The sequence below is a fragment of the Schistocerca gregaria genome, chromosome 10 (assembly GCF_023897955.1).
Source record: "Schistocerca gregaria isolate iqSchGreg1 chromosome 10, iqSchGreg1.2, whole genome shotgun sequence".
Classification (NCBI taxonomy): Eukaryota; Metazoa; Arthropoda; class Insecta; order Orthoptera; family Acrididae; genus Schistocerca; species Schistocerca gregaria.
The window spans coordinates 130,272,405-130,291,374 of NC_064929.1; the positions used below are offsets into that span (position 1 = coordinate 130,272,405).

The 18,970-nt window shown below is 46.3% G+C and overlaps 1 protein-coding gene across 5 annotated transcripts in view; it reads left to right on the forward strand.

Annotated features, from left to right (window-relative positions):
- LOC126293188 (S-phase kinase-associated protein 2-like) overlaps window positions 1–18,970 on the forward strand; it is a 114,544-nt gene that overhangs the window by 82,487 nt on the left and 13,087 nt on the right. For all 5 annotated transcript variants that reach the window (XM_049986304.1, XM_049986302.1, XM_049986303.1 and 2 more), the window contains 2 exons: window positions 7,978–8,157; window positions 17,876–18,106. In XM_049986304.1, coding sequence (XP_049842261.1) covers window positions 7,978–8,157; window positions 17,876–18,106 — 411 coding nt within the window. The remainder of the gene's footprint in view (window positions 1–7,977; window positions 8,158–17,875; window positions 18,107–18,970) is intronic.

An 18,970-nucleotide genomic window follows, 5' to 3' on the forward strand; every position in this document is an offset into this window, starting at 1 on the left:
CATCATCATTTAATCATACAGTAAAGCTGCATGCCCTCGGGAAAGATTACGGCCGTAGTTTCCCCTAGTTTTCAGCCGTTCGCAGTACCAGCACAGCAAGGCCGTTTTGGTTATTGTTACAAGGTCAGATCAGTCAATCATCCAGACTGTTGCCCCTGCAACTACTGAAAAGGCTGCTGCCCCTCTTCAGGAATCATACGTGTGTCTGGCCTCTCAACAGATATCCCTCGGTTATGATTGCACCTGCGGTACGGCCATCTGTATCGCTGAGGCACGCAAGCCTCCCCACCAACGGCAAGGTCCATGGTTCATGGGGGGAGGCCTGTGTTATTAAGACTGTGCGTGTGTGCAATAAGGGAAGGCAGAGATTGTTCATGCTGACTTAAGGTAGGTACTTGTAACTAACCTGTCGTATAATCGACATTATTTGTTTCTGTCACATTGTGCTTCTGTGGCAGTGTTGGCCCTATTAAAGTTCTGTCCCTCGTGTGTCACTTTAACAGGAGAGTGCCAGGGACAGAATCGGAGTCCCCATGCGGGGCACACCATAGACCTGCTGTCTATCAGGAGAGAGGACATAGAGAGTAAGTTACGAATCTGGCAGTGACACGAGGTATTGTCAGTCTCTTTTTTTTGCATAGAATGCTTAGTGCACCTTTCTTTCCTAATTCTTTAACCACCTCTTAACCTGTGTCTGACTGAACGCCTCCCAGGTAAAGTGCTGTCAGCACTCGGCAAGAAAAGTTATCCTCGAGACACAGATGAATGACTGACATTAGCTGCTAGTGGATATCGATTGAAATCGTTTGGGAATGTCAAAAATATGTGCCAGACTAGGACTCAAACCTGGATCTCCTGCTTACTAGACTGCACCGTCCGGACACAGTGGTCATTTGCAACTGCACAAATTACCCCAGCGTGCCTCCCTGTCAGACTCAAATTCTCAAGTTATCTGATTCCTGTAAAAGTTAGAGCGTGTTACACATTTGCACTAAGGGATCAATTAGTGGTCCTCTCCTTAACTATATATTTGGTTTTATACTTTCAGATGTCTTCTCCCCCCCCCCCCGGATACCCCGTTCTCCCCCCGGATACCCCGTTCTCCCCCCGGATACCCCGTTCTCCCCCCGGATACCCCGTTCTCCCCCCGGATACCCCGTTCTCCCCCCGGATACCCCGTTCTCCCCCCCGGATACCCCGTTCTCCCCCCCCGGATACCCCGTTCTCCCCCCCCGGATACCCCGTTCTCCCCCCCGGATACCCCGTTCTCCCCCCCGGATAACCCGTTCTCCCCCCCCGGATACCCCGTTCTCCCCCCCGGATACCCCGTTCTCCCCCCCCGGATACCCCGTTCTCCCCCCCGGATACCCCGTTCTCCCCCCCGGATACCCCGTTCTCCCCCCCGGATACCCCGTTCTCCCCCCCCGGATACCCCGTTCTCCCCCCCGGATACCCCGTTCTCCCCCCCGGATACCCCGTTCTCCCCCCCGGATACCCCGTTCTCCCCCCCGGATACCCCGTTCTCCCCCCCGGATACCCCGTTCTCCCCCCCGGATACCCCGTTCTCCCCCCCGGATACCCCGTTCTCCCCCCCGGATACCCCGTTCTCCCCCCCGGATACCCCGTTCTCCCCCCCGGATACCCCGTTCTCCCCCCCGGATACCCCGTTCTCCCCCCCGGATACCCCGTTCTCCCCCCCGGATACCCCGTTCTCCCCCCCGGATACCCCGTTCTCCCCCCCGGATACCCCGTTCTCCCCCCCGGATACCCCGTTCTCCCCCCGGATACCCCGTTCTCCCCCCCCGGATACCCCGTTCTCCCCCCCGGATACCCCGTTCTCCCCCCCGGATACCCCGTTCTCCCCCCCGGATACCCCGTTCTCCCCCCCGGATACCCCGTTCTCCCCCCCGGATACCCCGTTCTCCCCCCCGGATACCCCGTTCTCCCCCCCCGGATACCCCGTTCTCCCCCCCCGGATACCCCGTTCTCCCCCCCGGATACCCCGTTCTCCCCCCCGGATACCCCGTTCTCCCCCCCGGATACCCCGTTCTCCCCCCCGGATACCCCGTTCTCCCCCCCGGATACCCCGTTCTCCCCCCCCGGATACCCCGTTCTCCCCCCCCGGATACCCCGTTCTCCCCCCCCGGATACCCCGTTCTCCCCCCCCGGATACCCCGTTCTCCCCCCCCGGATACCCCGTTCTCCCCCCCCGGATACCCCGTTCTCCCCCCCCGGATACCCCGTTCTCCCCCCCCGGATACCCCGTTCTCCCCCCCCGGATACCCCGTTCTCCCCCCCCGGATACCCCGTTCTCCCCCCCCGGATACCCCGTTCTCCCCCCCCGGACACCCCGTTCTCCCCCCCCGGACACCCCGTTCTCCCCCCCCGGACACCCCGTTCTCCCCCCCCGGACACCCCGTTCTCCCCCCCCGGACACCCCGTTCTCCCCCCCCCGGACACCCCGTTCTCCCCCCCCGGACACCCCGTTCTCCCCCCCCGGCACCCCGTTCTCCCCCCCCGGCACCCCGTTCTCCCCCCCGGGCACCCCGTTCTCCCCCCCCGGGCACCCCGTTCTCCCCCCCCGGGCACCCCGTTCTCCCCCCCGGGCACCCCGTTCTCCCCCCCGGGCACCCCGTTCTCCCCCCCGGGCACCCCGTTCTCCCCCCCCGGGCACCCCGTTCTCCCCCCCGGGCACCCCGTTCTCCCCCCCGGGCACCCCGTTCTCCCCCCCGGGCACCCCGTTCTCCCCCCGGGCACCCCGTTCTCCCCCCCGGGCACCCCGTTCTCCCCCCCGGGCACCCCGTTCTCCCCCCCGGGCACCCCGTTCTCCCCCCCGGGCACCCCGTTCTCCCCCCCGGGCACCCCGTTCTCCCCCCCGGGCACCCCGTTCTCCCCCCCGGGCACCCCGTTCTCCCCCCCGGGCACCCCGTTCTCCCCCCCGGGCACCCCGTTCTCCCCCCCGGGCACCCCGTTCTCCCCCCCGGGCACCCCGTTCTCCCCCCCCGGGCACCCCGTTCTCCCCCCCGGGCACCCCGTTCTCCCCCCCGGGCACCCCGTTCTCCCCCCCGGGCACCCCGTTCTCCCCCCCGGGCACCCCGTTCTCCCCCCCGGGCACCCCGTTCTCCCCCCCGGGCACCCCGTTCTCCCCCCCCGGGCACCCCGTTCTCCCCCCCCGGGCACCCCGTTCTCCCCCCCCGGGCACCCCGTTCTCCCCCCCCGGGCACCCCGTTCTCCCCCCCCGGGCACCCCGTTCTCCCCCCCCCGGGCACCCCGTTCTCCCCCCCGGGCACCCCGTTCTCCCCCCCGGGCACCCCGTTCTCCCCCCCGGGCACCCCGTTCTCCCCCCCGGGCACCCCGTTCTCCCCCCCGGGCACCCCGTTCTCCCCCCCGGGCACCCCGTTCTCCCCCCCGGGCACCCCGTTCTCCCCCCCGGGCACCCCGTTCTCCCCCCCGGGCACCCCGTTCTCCCCCCCGGGCACCCCGTTCTCCCCCCCGGGCACCCCGTTCTCCCCCCCGGGCACCCCGTTCTCCCCCCCGGGCACCCCGTTCTCCCCCCCGGGCACCCCGTTCTCCCCCCCGGGCACCCCGTTCTCCCCCCCGGGCACCCCGTTCTCCCCCCCGGGCACCCCGTTCTCCCCCCCGGGCACCCCGTTCTCCCCCCCCGGGCACCCCGTTCTCCCCCCCGGGCACCCCGTTCTCCCCCCCGGGCACCCCGTTCTCCCCCCCGGGCACCCCGTTCTCCCCCCCGGGCACCCCGTTCTCCCCCCCGGGCACCCCGTTCTCCCCCCCGGGCACCCCGTTCTCCCCCCCGGGCACCCCGTTCTCCCCCCCGGGCACCCCGTTCTCCCCCCCCCCGGGCACCCCGTTCTGCCCCCCCCGGGCACCCCGTTCTGCCCCCCCCGGGCACCCCGTTCTGCCCCCCCCGGGCACCCCGTTCTGCCCCCCCCCGGGCACCCCGTTCTCCCCCCCCCCGGGCACCCCGTTCTCCCCCCCCCCGGGCACCCCGTTCTCCCCCCCCCCGGGCACCCCGTTCTCCCCCCCCGGACACCCCGTTCTCCCCCCCCGGAAATTAGGCACTTCTATGGTAGTGTCGAAGCTTGTTGCTTCGCTTATACTTTCTATGTAGCAGAGACTAGAATTGTCTGTACTGGAGAAGACTGCTTATTTTGTATGTCACCCTTTACTTGCGACACGTGTGTAATTTACAAAGTTAAGTATTGGATATTTTCTTTTTGTAATAAAATTCATTAATACAATTTATTTGAATGTTTGTCTAGCGAACCCAGCACGAAGCTTCCTAGACATCACAAAACTGAAGTGAAATGATCGTATGGCATTGATGGCCAGGAGTCTCCACATGGAGAAGTTGGGCTGTCGAGTTGCAAGTCCTTCCATTTGGCACCACATTGGGAGACTCGTGTGTCGTTGATGATGAAATGGTGTCAGTCCAACACCCAATCCCTGATCAAAGAATACCTCCCACCTGGCCAAAAATCGAACCCGGGCCTGCTGCATGGTTGTCAGATGTGCTGACCATTCAGCTAAGGGACTAGAATACGTCGAACTAGCATGATGCTACTAAGTATTACTGATATTAAGTGACTTACACTGTGAATCAGCATTTGATACTATTTGGTTATATACAAAACATTACTATCATTCATATATAATGCAGCACTACAGAAGAACATACGGTGTTGTACACTACTGGCCATTAAAATAGCTATACCACGAAGATGCTGTGATATGAAAATGATTAGCTTTACAGAGCATTCACACAATTGGCGCCCGTGGCAACACCTACAAAGTGCTGAAATGAGGAAAGTTTCCAACTGATTTCTCATACACAAACAGCAATTGACTGGCGTTGCCTGGTGAAACGTTGTTGTGATGCCTCGTGTAAGGAGGAGAAATGCATACCATCACATTTCCGACTTCAATAAATTTTGGATTGTAGCCTATCACGATTTCGGTTAATCATATCGCGACATTGCTGCTCGTGTTGGTCGAGATCCATTGACTGTTAGCAGAATATGGAATCGGTGGGTTCAGGAGGGTAATACGCAATGCCATGCTGGATTCCAACGGCCTCGTATCACTAGCAGTAAAGATAACAGGAATCTTATCCTCATAGCTATAATGGATTGTGCAGCCACATCTTGATCCCTGAATCAACAGATGGGCATGTTTGCAAGACGACAACCATCTGCACGAACAGTTTGACGACGTTTGCAGCATCACAGACTATCAGCTCGGAGACCACGGCTGCGGTAACCCTTGACGCTGCATCAAAGACAGGACCCTGCGATGCTGTACTCAACGACGAACCTTGGTGCACAAATGGCAAAACGTCATTTTTTTGGATGAATCCAGGTTCTGTTAACAGCATTATGATGGTCGCCTCAGTATTTGGCGACGTCATGGTGGACGCACATTGGAAGTGTGTATTCGTCATCCCCATACTGGCATATCACCTGGCGTGATGGTATGGGATGCCATTGGTTACTCGTCTCGGTCACCTCTTGTTTGCATTGCTGTCACTTTGAGCAGTGGATGTTACATTTCAGATGTGTTACGACCCGTGGCTCTACAGTTCATTCGATAGCTGCGAAACCCTACGTTTCAGCAGGATAATGCACGACCGCATGTTGCAGATCCTGTCCAGGCCTTTCTGGGTACACAAAATGTTAGACTACTGCCCTGGCCAGCAAATTCTCCAGATCTCTCACCAATTGAAAACGTCTGGTCAATGGTGGCCGAGTGACTGGTTCTTGATGAACTGTGGTATCTTGTTGAAGTTGCATGGGCAGCTGTACCAGTACATGCCATTCGAGCTCTGTTTGACTTAATGCCCAGGTGTATCAAGGCCGTTATTACAGCCAGAGGTGGTTGTTCTGGGTAGTGATTTCTCAGGATCTATGCACCCAAATTGCCTGAAAATGTAATCGCATGTCAGTTCTAGTATAATATATTTGTCCAATGAATAACCGTTAATCATCTGCATTTCTTCTTGGTGTAGCAATTGTAATGGCCAGTAGTGTGTGTTATATATAACTCAATTATTATGTATACATAATGTAAATAAACTTATATGTTACCTTTTTGTAGATGTCTGCTTGTATTTACTGGCCATCTGACTATCAATACAAAGGAAAACTAGCCAGAACTTTTACAGGAGTTTGGGATGTCAGTGTTGCAAGTGTGCAAGCACACACGCCCGTTTTGTCTCCTCCACAGTTGTTGTCTGTTGACAGAAGGAAGGAGAGGACCAAAAAATCAGAAATGTTCTGCTGATTACCAGTGGAGAATTCTCACGAACAGAAACAGGAGGAGGAGAAGGAAAACTTGAGGAGGAAAAGGGAAAACAAAAGAAGGTTCTTTTAGGATAGAAAAACTCTGAGAAAAAGGTAATTGCTCATAGCTTCGTAGAAAAGTGATAAAGAAAGGGGAGGGGTAATTTGCTCAGTGTGAGGATGAAATTTTCAGTATGACTTTTTAAGAATACTACATCTTAACATGTCACATTATTTACTATTGTCTGTTATTTCTTTAAACATATTCTTCACTGTGACCACATATTGAGTGTTTTTAGTCATGCAGCAACAGCTGATTTAGTTGTATCTAACAATAAAAATAATTTTTGCCTGCTAACAATGTATTCAGTTGTACACCTTTCATGTGCAGTGGGCATGGTATTGGAATGAGTTCCTATTGGTTGGCAGTGCTCTTGAGTTGTAGACATGCTGATGGTGTGTGTGTGTTTTGGTATAACCGAAATGAAAGTGCATCCATCCTGAGATTATGTTCACTTTCATTATTCGTGCTGCTGTTGTAGGATATCTAAGTTTCACTGTGGAGAGACTCATTACACATTTTGGCAAACGGGATTATTTCGAAGGAAGGTGTAGCCTGAATTGCTTTTTGAAGAAGGAATATCATCATAGACAAACACTACATTCTGTGGTCCTCCATTAATTGTTGGCAGTTAAATCCTTTACTGTGCATATTATAATACGCTTCTGGAAGAACACGTGGTTGAAGAAACAGGTGTGGAAAAGAGTAATTTTGCACCATCACGAATATCGTCACGGCACTGTTGCATATAATAATGCGGTCTTAAGAAAAGGATTATGTGATAAATCTTCGGAGATGTGGTCCGATCACCATCATCTAGGAGCAGTGGGAGAGTATCACTTTAAATGTTCAGCAGTGTCTCACATTGTCACCTGGTACATTGTTGAATAGATTGAAAAAGTGTGGACTGTGAGCTTTGGTTACATGAACTATAAATTATTTCAGTATTTCTGCAGTTTCATGCATTTGTGTGAAATAATAACCTAAAAAATTATTGATTGGCTGTATTAATGGTAACCTAATTGGAGAAAGGGATGGTAAAGGTGAAGAAATAGGGGCAAATGATGTACATGTAGCAGACGATACTGATACCGATGAGCCCTCAAATAGAGTTGTGATGGAGAATGTAAACTGAAATTAGTGTATGTTGAGTTTGGATACTATGATGACTCATTCTACTGTTAGATGGCATAAAGAATGGTGGTACGAGGAATTTACTTATTATAAAGATGTATAGAATTTCATCTCTGTGGTCACTGCTGAGACTTTCAGCTGCGGACTATTGAATAACCTGTGCTAGTAAGAGTATACAGTTGACACATCTGTTCTCTCTCTCTCTCTCTCTCTCTCTCTCTCTCTCTCTCTCTCTCTCTCTCTCTCTCTCTCTCTGTGTGTGTGTGTGTGTGTGTGTGTGTGTGTGTGTGTGTGTGTGTGTGTGTGTGTGTGTTTTAAGAGTAAAAATTGTGCGTACTTTTACAATAAATAATGTGTAGGCTCTTTAATGATAGATTTCTATACTTGTAATTGGATTACTATTAAAAAATTTGATATCCATATTTTTTTCCCTTAATACCTGTTCTTACCTGTAATTCCCTTACATATGTTCCTTTTTTATAATTTCAGGCCTGGATGTCTGACACAGCTGCGACGGTTGCTGATGCAGTATACGACTGACCTTCTGGATGAGACAGTGATTACCATTTCCCAGGGCTGTCCTAACCTGCGTGAGCTGAGGATATGCGCCTCGTACAAAATTACCGACGTAGCACTGAGTGAGATACACTGTCTGAAACATTTGGAAATGTGAGTAGTTTTCCTTCATTCGTTTTTTTGCACAAGGTGTTCTGTGAATCCTATCGGTGATGGATAGCCTTCCCAGGTGTGGAAAGACGCAAGTTACACAGAGGCAGCCACTACAGACTGCTTGTGTAGTGTATACTTATAGCAATCTGGCCACATTGATGATTATGACAGTTTGTTTTGCTTTATACTATATAATGTAATATAGATTAATCAGATCAAAAGTTCAGACCGGAATAGGGGACATCAAATCTAGCAAAATTTTCTAGAGAATCGGAGGTGAGAAATGCAGTGTTGAACATCTGTGACCGTAGGACGAGAGCTGTTCGGTGACAAGTGTGTGAAAGTTTGCCCAGGAAACAAAGATGTTTAGGTGTGTCTGGCAGTGCAGTTTTGCCTGCTTAAGGGGCTGCTGCAGTGTGCATGTCACTTTAACGAATTAATGGCATTACTGTACTTATTTATTGATGCATTTATTTCAGCTTGCAAGATAAGGTTCTTTATGCACTGTTTCACATATAGATTTCCTAAGTGGGTAAACATAATTTGTACCTCACATGAGCAATATATGATTATAATGATAGTAGTAGAAATAATAATGCTGATGGTAATTCATATGGTAATGAGTATCTGTAGTTTTAAGAAGTGTCAGCCTTATTAACATGAAGAAATTTCCTTGTTAAGTTATTGTCAAATGTGAATAGTCGTATTTAACACAAAAGTGTGATAACAGTACAGAAGGATCATAGTCGGAAAGAAGCTGCATATCAGAAGGAGAGAGAGAGACAAGTAATAGGCCGAGAGAAGTTAATGAGATGGAAATAAGAAAACAATAATAAAAAGGGGCCAGAAAATCATAATTAGAGAAGCTACAGTAAATCAAAAAATGGAAAATCCAGGGTGGAATGTAACAATGTTATAAGAAGGAAACAACAAAAAAGAATGCCACAAATAAAGCTATCAGCCATTAAGGTCTTAATCAGTGCGCGCACACGCACGCACGCACACACACACACACACACACACACACACACACACACACACACAGGCATGCGCGCCTGCCTGCCTGCAGTTTCAGGCAGCTGAAACCACATTGCTACACTAAAGCTTTAATGTGTATTGAATACAGAGTGGTTTTGGGTTAAGACCCAAGTTACAGCATAATTTGCTCCACAGTCATATGACTGAAATTGAGGAGGATATTGAGAAAGACTTCATGCTGTGCTGAGGCGCAGCCAAAACGGTGGAAGTATCCAATCTGGTGTTGTGGCTGTGACATTATTATAGGTGTTTGATATGTGAGGGGAGGTACTAAGGTACCCAGTCACTAAGAAACCGATGAAGTAAACTGAATGTGAAAATCCAATGTGGGCATAGGAGGAGCTTATATCATGGAACAACTGAAAGTTTTAGGCCTTAACTTTTCCCGGTGAATCGAATGTTCAAATAACTTACTGGTTTGCTGCTGGGCGACGTCGTCGAACACCGCCGATATTTCAACAGGAGCACACCCTGCCATTCTCAAGGCACAAATGCAAGGAAGAAGAAATGTGCTAGTAAATTTAATACCTTGGTTCACAGAGGAGAAACAAGGAAGACACCACACACAGAACAAGTGTCAACACAAAGAAAGATAACCAACATCAGAAATATCGATAGGTAGTGTTAATCAACAGATGAGGTAGCACTGATTCTGTCCCTCTGGTTTATGATGAGAGACAGAGCTGGATTCCAAGCAGCATTTAAACAAAATCCACCATCTCTGTTAATAAGGTTGCTTGATAGTCTGATGTCAACAGCTTCCTTAATAACACTATCCCAATAGCTGGACGTGCGAGCCAGAATCTCCGTGTTGTTGTATTCCATTGGATGACCGGTGTCAAGGCAATATTCTGCAATAGCAGATTTGCTTGGCTGTTGTAAGCGTGTGTGACGCTTAAGCTACGTTGTGCACGACGCGACAGTTCGCTGTGACTAAGACGCTGCCCCCTCCTCTTTTCCCACCCTGACAGACGGCGACAAGGCCGCAGCATGACAGGAGTCGTCGCTGTTTCCCAAGCTCTGGTCGGCGGCGGCGGATTCAAATACATAAGAAAAGTAAGTATTCTGATTTCCTTGCTGTAAAAAAAATACTGTGTGTTAATGGAACAAAGATACAACGGCTCCCAGAGTTAGTTTTTCGATACAGATTCTCCTTTTACTTTAAAAAATTGAAAAGTATCTCTTCCGGTTTTGCGTGTTTTTTTCGTTGCATATTATTTCTCTATCGAATGTGAGGAAAGTAACAGGCACAAAAAATTGATGTTTGCGTATCTTACAGATTCAGATCACAGCTTAATAATGAGGTGTCTATTTTTCCGATATTGGTCACAGTTATTCCGATACTTAATTTACAAGTAACCTACTGCATAAAATTTGAATTGTGTACAGTGAAAAATGTGGTCGCTGGCTACTTTAAGTATGGTTCACATTAGGCCATACATCGTTTGCGATGAAAAGAAGCTAACATATCAAAATTATTTTTGAAGTTGAGGTCAGAATGATATTGATCTCCGTTTCTGAGATTTGGGCTCATATATCCCCGGGAGCGTCGCGCCTTCCTCAAAAACGAACACCTATTGATTACACAAAGCTGTACAACAATCTGGTGGTGGTTTTTCACAACTGGAAGGTATCAAGAAGACACCAATCTACCGTTTACTTTCAAAGTGAAGGTATTGTAAAATGTAACTTTCTCGTTGTACTTTAGATTGTTCATTTTATAATGAACTTGCTGTTTTCAATTTTTATCGTCCCCATAAAAGAGTAATGCAAAAATTGACCTGCAAGTTCATTTTCATCATTCTAATTCTACATCTGCATGGATTATACTGATTTTCATAACAGGACTGAAAAATTTGCGTTAATGGGAAAATAATATATGTTTCATTCCCCTGCCAGTTTCAACTGTGCACCAGTTTCTTCCCAAATTCTGTCTCTGAACGAAGTGTCCCTGTATTTAGGTCATAAAGGCAAGGAAGGATGTTGCGATACCAGCTCACAGAGCAACACATCCGGTGAATGGCTCATTTGTTTTCCTTGGCTGGCTCCTCATCTTTCTGGCAGCCGTACGTCTTTGTGTCGTCCGACTTCCGTCGCAACACTGCTCACTGGTGCAGTGCTGCGGCAGCTGCCGCAACAGTCGCGCGTCGCATCCCAAACTCGAACTGCGCATGTGCCAGCAGGCAACTTCTGACGTCACATAGCGACCCATCGCAGTCGCTGGTGTGTGTCACATCTTGGACAACGTACCTTTATGTTCAATACACCAGTCTTCTACAGTCCCGATTGTCTGACCAACATATGGCATGCGACAACTGCAAAGAATACGATAGACCCTACCCTTACGCAAACAAAGATCATCTTTTACAGATGTCAACAGGTCCTTTTCTTAGAAGGTGGTCGGAAAACACATTTCACATCACATTTCCGCAAAATACGGCCAATCCTGTTGGAAATGCTTCCTATGTAAGGCAAAAAGGCCATAGTATTGAAAACTTAATAAACCACAGAATAATGTAGATAGAGAGGTAAAAATTGACACACATGCTTGGAATGACGTGGGGTTTTATTAGAACAAAAAAAAAAAACACCCTCACTATATTGCTAGACACATGAAAGATCTCTTGCGCGCGTCGTTTGGTGATGATCGTGTGCATAGCCCCCACTTTCGTCATGCTTGGCCTCCCAGGTCCCCAGACCTCAGTCCGTGTGATTATTGGCTTCGGGGTTACCTCAAGTCGCAAATGCATCGTGATTGACTGACATCTCTAGGCATGCTGAAAGAAAACATCCAACACCAATGCCTCACCATAACTGCGGACATGCTTTACAGTGCTGTTCACACCAGTATTCCTCGACTGCTGCTATTGTTGAGAAATGATGGACATATTAAGCATTTCCTGTAAGCATCATATTTGCTTTGTCTTACTTTGTTATGCTAATTATTGCTATTCTGATCAGATGAAGCGCCATCTGTCGGACATTTTCTGAACTTTTTTTTTTTTCCGCCCCTTCTAATAAAATCTCATGTCATTCCAAGCATGTGTGTCAATTTATCTCTCTATCTACATTATTAAGTGATTTATTCAGTTTTCAAATTTATACTGACTTACTGACTTTTTGATCACCCGGTACTTTGGCATCTGTCACGAAGCATTGGCTGTCCAGGAATTTCTTCATGGAATCTGGTGCCTCTCCTGTATCGAAGCTGCACAGTTTTTTACGCAGTGCTGCAGGATTTGACATGCTGCATACAAAAGAGTGGCCGATCCCAATTTTGTCGTGTGCATAGCAGTCGCAGGAATGTCAAACCTACCAGTTACGTACATCCTCTCAGAATATCACACAACTTTTGTGGTTTCAGTTTGTGTGCTAGTATCTAAAAAAATTGTCTTTTAGAGTTGTCATGCTATTCTTCACTGTGCTCAGATCCTCTTCCCTGAAAATTTCATGGCTTAGCTCAAACAATGTAAAGGATTCATAACAAGAGTTCAATCACTTCAACCATTTATTATCAAATTTAACCATTAATACAATGTACTTTAGAGTGAGCATCAGGATGCTGCTCCTTCATGTCCATCTGTAGTAGAGTAAGTGCAATACATTTAATTTTACATGATATTCATTGCTAATACAGGCTCTTTTGTTATTTCTTTGTGGGCCACCATAACATTTTCCATCAGTGGCTACACAGAATAACACATACACAACACCAAGAGACATTTGTTCACCACTCATGCAGCTCCTTCGTATATTCATGGTTCTGCATAAACGGAAGACCAGCAACAGTGTTTTGCTCCGCTTTGGCTCAATTATCTTAAAATAATAGTTTTTCCCTTTGTATTCACATGAATATCTTCAATTTCTCAAAGAGTCTAAGAGTATATCATGGCATTTCGTCATGAAATGTCATGTTACACCACAATAATTGTTTTTTTGCTTTGTTTTGCATCTCCCTGTATACTTTATATATTTATATTGTAGTTATTTCTGTAGTTGAGCTTTACACTGTAAACAACACAGAAAATTAATGTATAATGTTATCAGCCACAGTAGGAATTTAATTCAGTTGAAATCATTGTCTTCAGCTGATTTACACTGAAGTAATAAAGATCACAGGGTAGTGATACGTAAGTATACAGATGGTGATAGTATTGCATACACAAGGTATAAATGGGCAGTGCATTGGCAAGCTGTCATTTTTAGTCAGCTGATTAGTGCGAAAAGGTTTCTGATGTGATTATGACCGCACTATGGGAATTAATACTTTCAATGTAGAATGGGAGTTGAGCCAGACTCATAGCCCATTCCAGTTCATAAATCATTAGACAGGGTGTAAACGACCCGGGACAACTGGGAGATCTGGGAAAAACCCGAGAATGTTTTCATTGTTTTAGTTTTCAGTTAAATTTTTGTGATTTTGACTGGTAAGAACCAATACTTTAACAAAGGATATTACTGTATCCCGCTAGAGCAGAATAATACTGTAGTAACAAACATGAACAAGAAGAAAAAAAAAAACGAAAATAAAACTTAAGTTGCAAAGTAAATGCGCCATATGCAACAACAAAACAATGCTAATACAAGCGTCTGCCAACAGCAGTGTGTCAAAGGCTTCAGGAAGACTATACAATGCTTTATAACAACAAATTGCCTCCGATGAGCGTGAATGGCAACTATTCAAATTGGATTTGTATGAGCAGTTGTGGGCAGGCTCTTGCACATGTGCAGGTGAGTTGCGTACGAGTAGTACCTTCTCCTGCTTCTGGTTACAGAAGTGTGGCTGGGCGCCACTACTTAATTTTGCCTCCGTTCGGAAATAAAGTAAATCTGGGGCTGATGCACAGAGCAGTCTGAGCTGTGGTGGGTAGGTGGGTCGTCTCCACGTGTCCTGTGTTTATGTTCAGTAATGTTGTTATTTCCTCTTCGTTTATTGTTCTCACATTAAATGATAACAAAACAGAATTTTGTGGCCAGGAGCTATCAAATGAATCAAAATACGTGCGCATAATTACGGAAGGCTAAACTATGTTGTTAGTTTCAGATTTTATTCCCACCTTTCTGACAGTCAAGCATTCATCGCCTTACTGAACAATGAAGTTATTTTTGCCGGTTTGCTAAAGAGATTAGGCTTTTATTAATCTTTTCTGCCGAGGCAGTCAATTTATTTGAAACGAAGTGTTTAATTTCACACTATTTGCTAGTTTCAACTGTTTGCTGCATTTCAAGTGCACGTATGGCACTATGCCATAATAAAGTACTGGTACTCCAAGAAAATTTACATACGAATGTGCATTTTAAGCCGAATTATGCATTTTTGTATGGTTGATGAAATTCTGGCTCTCTTGAAGTATCCTCTTTTGTCTTTTTTCTTTTATGACATAATGTAAGATCTTTTAATGTTTTACACGTACAAACATATGGGCTTCATGCGTCATCGTAGCTGCGCAAGCGCGGTGACGCCTGTTATCTGGCGCTCTGTTGCAACTGCTGAAATGAACCCTTTTCTAACAGGTCGTGGGAAAATATTGCGATTGGTGGTTTGAAAAGCATTGCATTCAAAGCAGATTTCCTTTTACACAAGATAAACTATGTGCGAGATGTACAATGACTTTCTTAAATCACAAAGTGTTTGGCTCTCATATAAAAATAAACTGTTTGAGGATGACTATTTAGAAGAATGCGAGCCCAGAAGATCAGACATTTATGTCTTTGCTAAAAATTTTACTGGGATGTTTGTGTGATGTATCTTAAAGTGTAAAATGCGCAAAAATGATCAGCATTATATGCGGAAGCTTAGCTTCTCTTCCAGCTTATTAATCTTAGACACCAATATTATATGTGAATTCTATGTATATAAATTTAAACCATTAACTTTTCTTATTTGGGTGTTCGCACTACTGAAGAGTGATCTTGCTATTGGCTGACTACATCACCTGTCCAATGCTGTCATCAGCTCGCGAGATCATGTGACACGAGCTATGACTGGCAGTTGCGTAATCTTGATTTCAATGCTTCAGAAAGTGACATGCGGTGTTTGGTGGAATTGAAATTTATACCTTCGTAATACGAAAATATGCAGCGTACGTGTTGCTGCACATGAAAGGTCTTTTGAAATGTGTTTTTCCCCCTGACTTTCGTTTTCTAAAGTGCCTGCAAATTCTACGTCGGTATATAAAACCATAAACATTAAAAGGATTGATGAGTTTTTCAGTGCCGAGGAAGATTGTACTGTCACTTAACACAGAAAAAGTGTATTTTCACCCTGGAGAAAGTGTGTTTTTAACTGGGAAATCTGGGAATAATCCAGGTTTCTTTTTACTTGTCCACGTATACACCCTGTTAGAGAATTCAATACTCTGAGATCTATAGTGTCAAGCATGTGTTGAGAATAACAAATTTCAGGCATTTCCACAGACATCGCAGTGGCAAACCACCTTCATTTAGACTGAGAACAGTGACATTCGCATAGAGTTGTCAGTGCTAACAGACACTCAATACTATGTGAAATAATACCAGAAATCAATGCAGGATTCACAATGAATGTATCTGTTAAGACAATGTAGCAAAATTTGTCGTTAATGGGCTACGGCAGACGAAAATGCCTTGGCTGACAGCACGATATTGGCTATAGCGCATCTCCTGGTCTTGGAACCGTATCGAATGGACCTTAGATGACTGGAAAACCATGGCGTATCAGATAAATACCAATTGCACTCGATAAAAGGTGATTGTAGAGTTTGATGTGGCACAGACCTCATAAAGCTGTGGACTGAAGCTGTCAACAAGGCACCAAGCTGGTAGTAGCTCCATGATGATGATCACTTTATTTACATGGAGTGGACTGGGTCCTCTGGTGCAACCAAACCGACTAATGACTGGAGACCATTTGCAGCTATTCACGGACTTCGTGATCTGAAACAGTGATGCACCATGTCACCAGGCAACAATTCTTTGTGATTGGTCTGAGGAGTATTCTGGATGCTTGCTCACCAAGATCGCGCAACGTGAATCCCATTGAACATTTATGAGATGTGGAGAGGTCAGTAAGTGCACAAAATCCTGTACCGGCAACATTTTCGCAGTTATGGGTGGTTATAGAGGCAATATTTCCACAGGGGCTTCAAACAACTGGAGTCCGTGCCACGCTGCAATGTCGCACTGCACCTACCAAAGAGGTCCAATGTGCTATGAAAACATATCCGATGACGAAACTTCGTGGCAGATTAAAACTGTGTGCCAGACCGAGACTCAAACTTGGGACTTTTGCCTTCCGTGGGTAAGTGCTCTACCAACTGAGCTACCAAAGCACGACTCACGACCCCAAGCTGTGGCTAAGCCGTGTCTCCGCATTATCCTGTCTTCCAGGAGTGCTAGTTCTGCAAGGTTCGCAGGAGAGCTTCTGTGAATTTTGGAAGGTAGGAGACGAGGTACTGGTGGAATTAAAGCTGTGAGGATGGGGTGTGACTCGTGCTTGGGTAGCTCAGTTGGTAGAGCACTTGCCCGCGAAAGGCAAGGGTCCTGAGTTCGAGTCTTGATCCGGCACACAGTTTTAATCTGCCAGGAAGTTTCTTATCAGCTTACACTCCGCTGTAGAGTGAAAATTTCATTCTATATCCGATGACCATTGTCATTTCAGTGAGTAATCCATAACGCCAAATTGTTTCTCCTATAAGATTTCCCATTTTCTACCAGTTGATGCAGCCTTGTAGCCGAGGGTGTTTGTGAGTTGGCAGCAATTTCACAGTCCCCGGGCTGCATCACGAACTCTGCACATAGAAATTTGTATGATGGGATTGCAACCCCAAGGTATCGCGACCTGCCGGCCTCTCTGTGGGAATTGTCTCCTTTAGGAAGATGAAATAAGAGGAAAAGTTAGATTATATTTTTGCAGCCAATGTTAATTATAAATGCATATTTCTCCTACGTATCTCATTTTTATTGTTTTTGTCGTCAATATCATTGTCATGTTCTGTTTACAAGAACAGCAGTTTTCAAGTTTGGAGGCCATTTCATTCACAATCATAAAGTGCTTATCTCTGGCACTGATTTCACTTAGGTCATTTCATTTTTGTTTATCATTTATGAATATTTCAGTAACCAAAATGTTTAGTTACAAATATATTAGAATAAAAAAAAATTTATTGAAGAAGGAAATTAAAAAGGAGTGACAAAGTACACAAAATATTCTTGAATTAACATGATTTAGATGCAGGCGCAATTCACAAGAACATCTTATTTGGATATGCATGTGTACTTTGTATAAATGACTTCCCAGTATGTAGTAAGTAAGAAAATGCAGATAAAATAACTTGTATGTGATGCTTGTCCACCATGTTGTTTTGCAGAGGGGTGTATCATATTGTTTAGTGAAGTGATGTATTGTGTTCACTGCAAAAACAATCATTTTCCAGTTTCATTGCTGATTGTTGACACACAAATTTTTATTATTATTATTATTATTATTATTATTATTATTATTATTATTATTAGTAAGTTCAACAGACCCATTTGTTGAGATATGTTGTACTCGACTGCAAATTATTTTTGGTGGGAACTTGTAAATTTACATGTCAAAGGCAGCATTGCCAGTCTAATGAGGCCACTATGTATATAGTATCCAACATAGTGTGTGATTATGGTAACTTTTTTTTCTTTTTTTCTTTTTTTTTCCCTTCAGATTGGAGCTTTCCCGGTGCAATGGGCTGAGTGGCACTGCCATGGCTTATATTTCACAGCTACCAACTCTGCACACACTAATTCTTCAATGCACTGAAGACTTGGCAAAACTACTGCCAAGCCTTCGACTCATTGTGGAACTGAAGGAGCTACGGTGTCTAGATATATTGAAGAGCGGCAATATCAAAGCTGTGCCATTTGATGAATTTCCCAACAGGCTATTGAAGCTCAGGTGAGAAGTATTGCTCAGTCTGTTCCTTGCAGCACTCCTGTATCTGTGAATTTACATATCTTGCATACGGCTGTATGTGAAAACAGAGCATCGGCTTGTCTCAGAAACAAGGGTAACTAATAATTATGAGGTAACTGAATTCTATGGAAAAGTTAGGGAAATCCGAAAGGTCGGTGGGTCTCTGAGAGACCACAGCTGGAGTTGAAATGTTTGTTGATGGAAAGAAATGTTCAGAGTCATTTTGTTACCAGTCACTGAAAGAGTCTGATTGGAAACTGTTATTTGTGGACTACTGTAAGGATAGGTGGATGAGAGCATTGAATTGTAATGTTCATTGCTCAAACCCAGCGATCGCTAGTGTGTTCACTGACCAAAGAGGATCTGCATTACTACCCGTGGGGTCTCGCACTGCAGGTTATAATACTCCTGCTCTCCATAGAGCCAAACTTAATCACAATTCAGTTTATAAATTGCAATCATCACAATAAACAAAACAGCTGTAGCAAGTCTTATAAGTTCAGAGCAGCGAAACAAACATGAATTTTGTGTACTTAACCTGAAGATTGAGGCTGATGGCGATAGTCGATAGTCGTAATCCATCATTCTTTTTTGCTGAATAAGTTCTGCGCTTATTTTTTTGATTTATTCTATATTACTGAAGTGGAATGGGAAATTACACTTTCCAAATAATTTTGACATCCAAGCTGTATATTTTCTTCATTTATTAGTAATCTTCATTCCCAACAACTGCAAATGCTGGTCCTTGTAGTAACCAAAACCAACTGTGGGATCACCTTGGGCTGCAGATCGGAGCCGCCAGGCAGGGAAGCCGCCAGCGATGGAGCACGCACCACCGGGTAAACA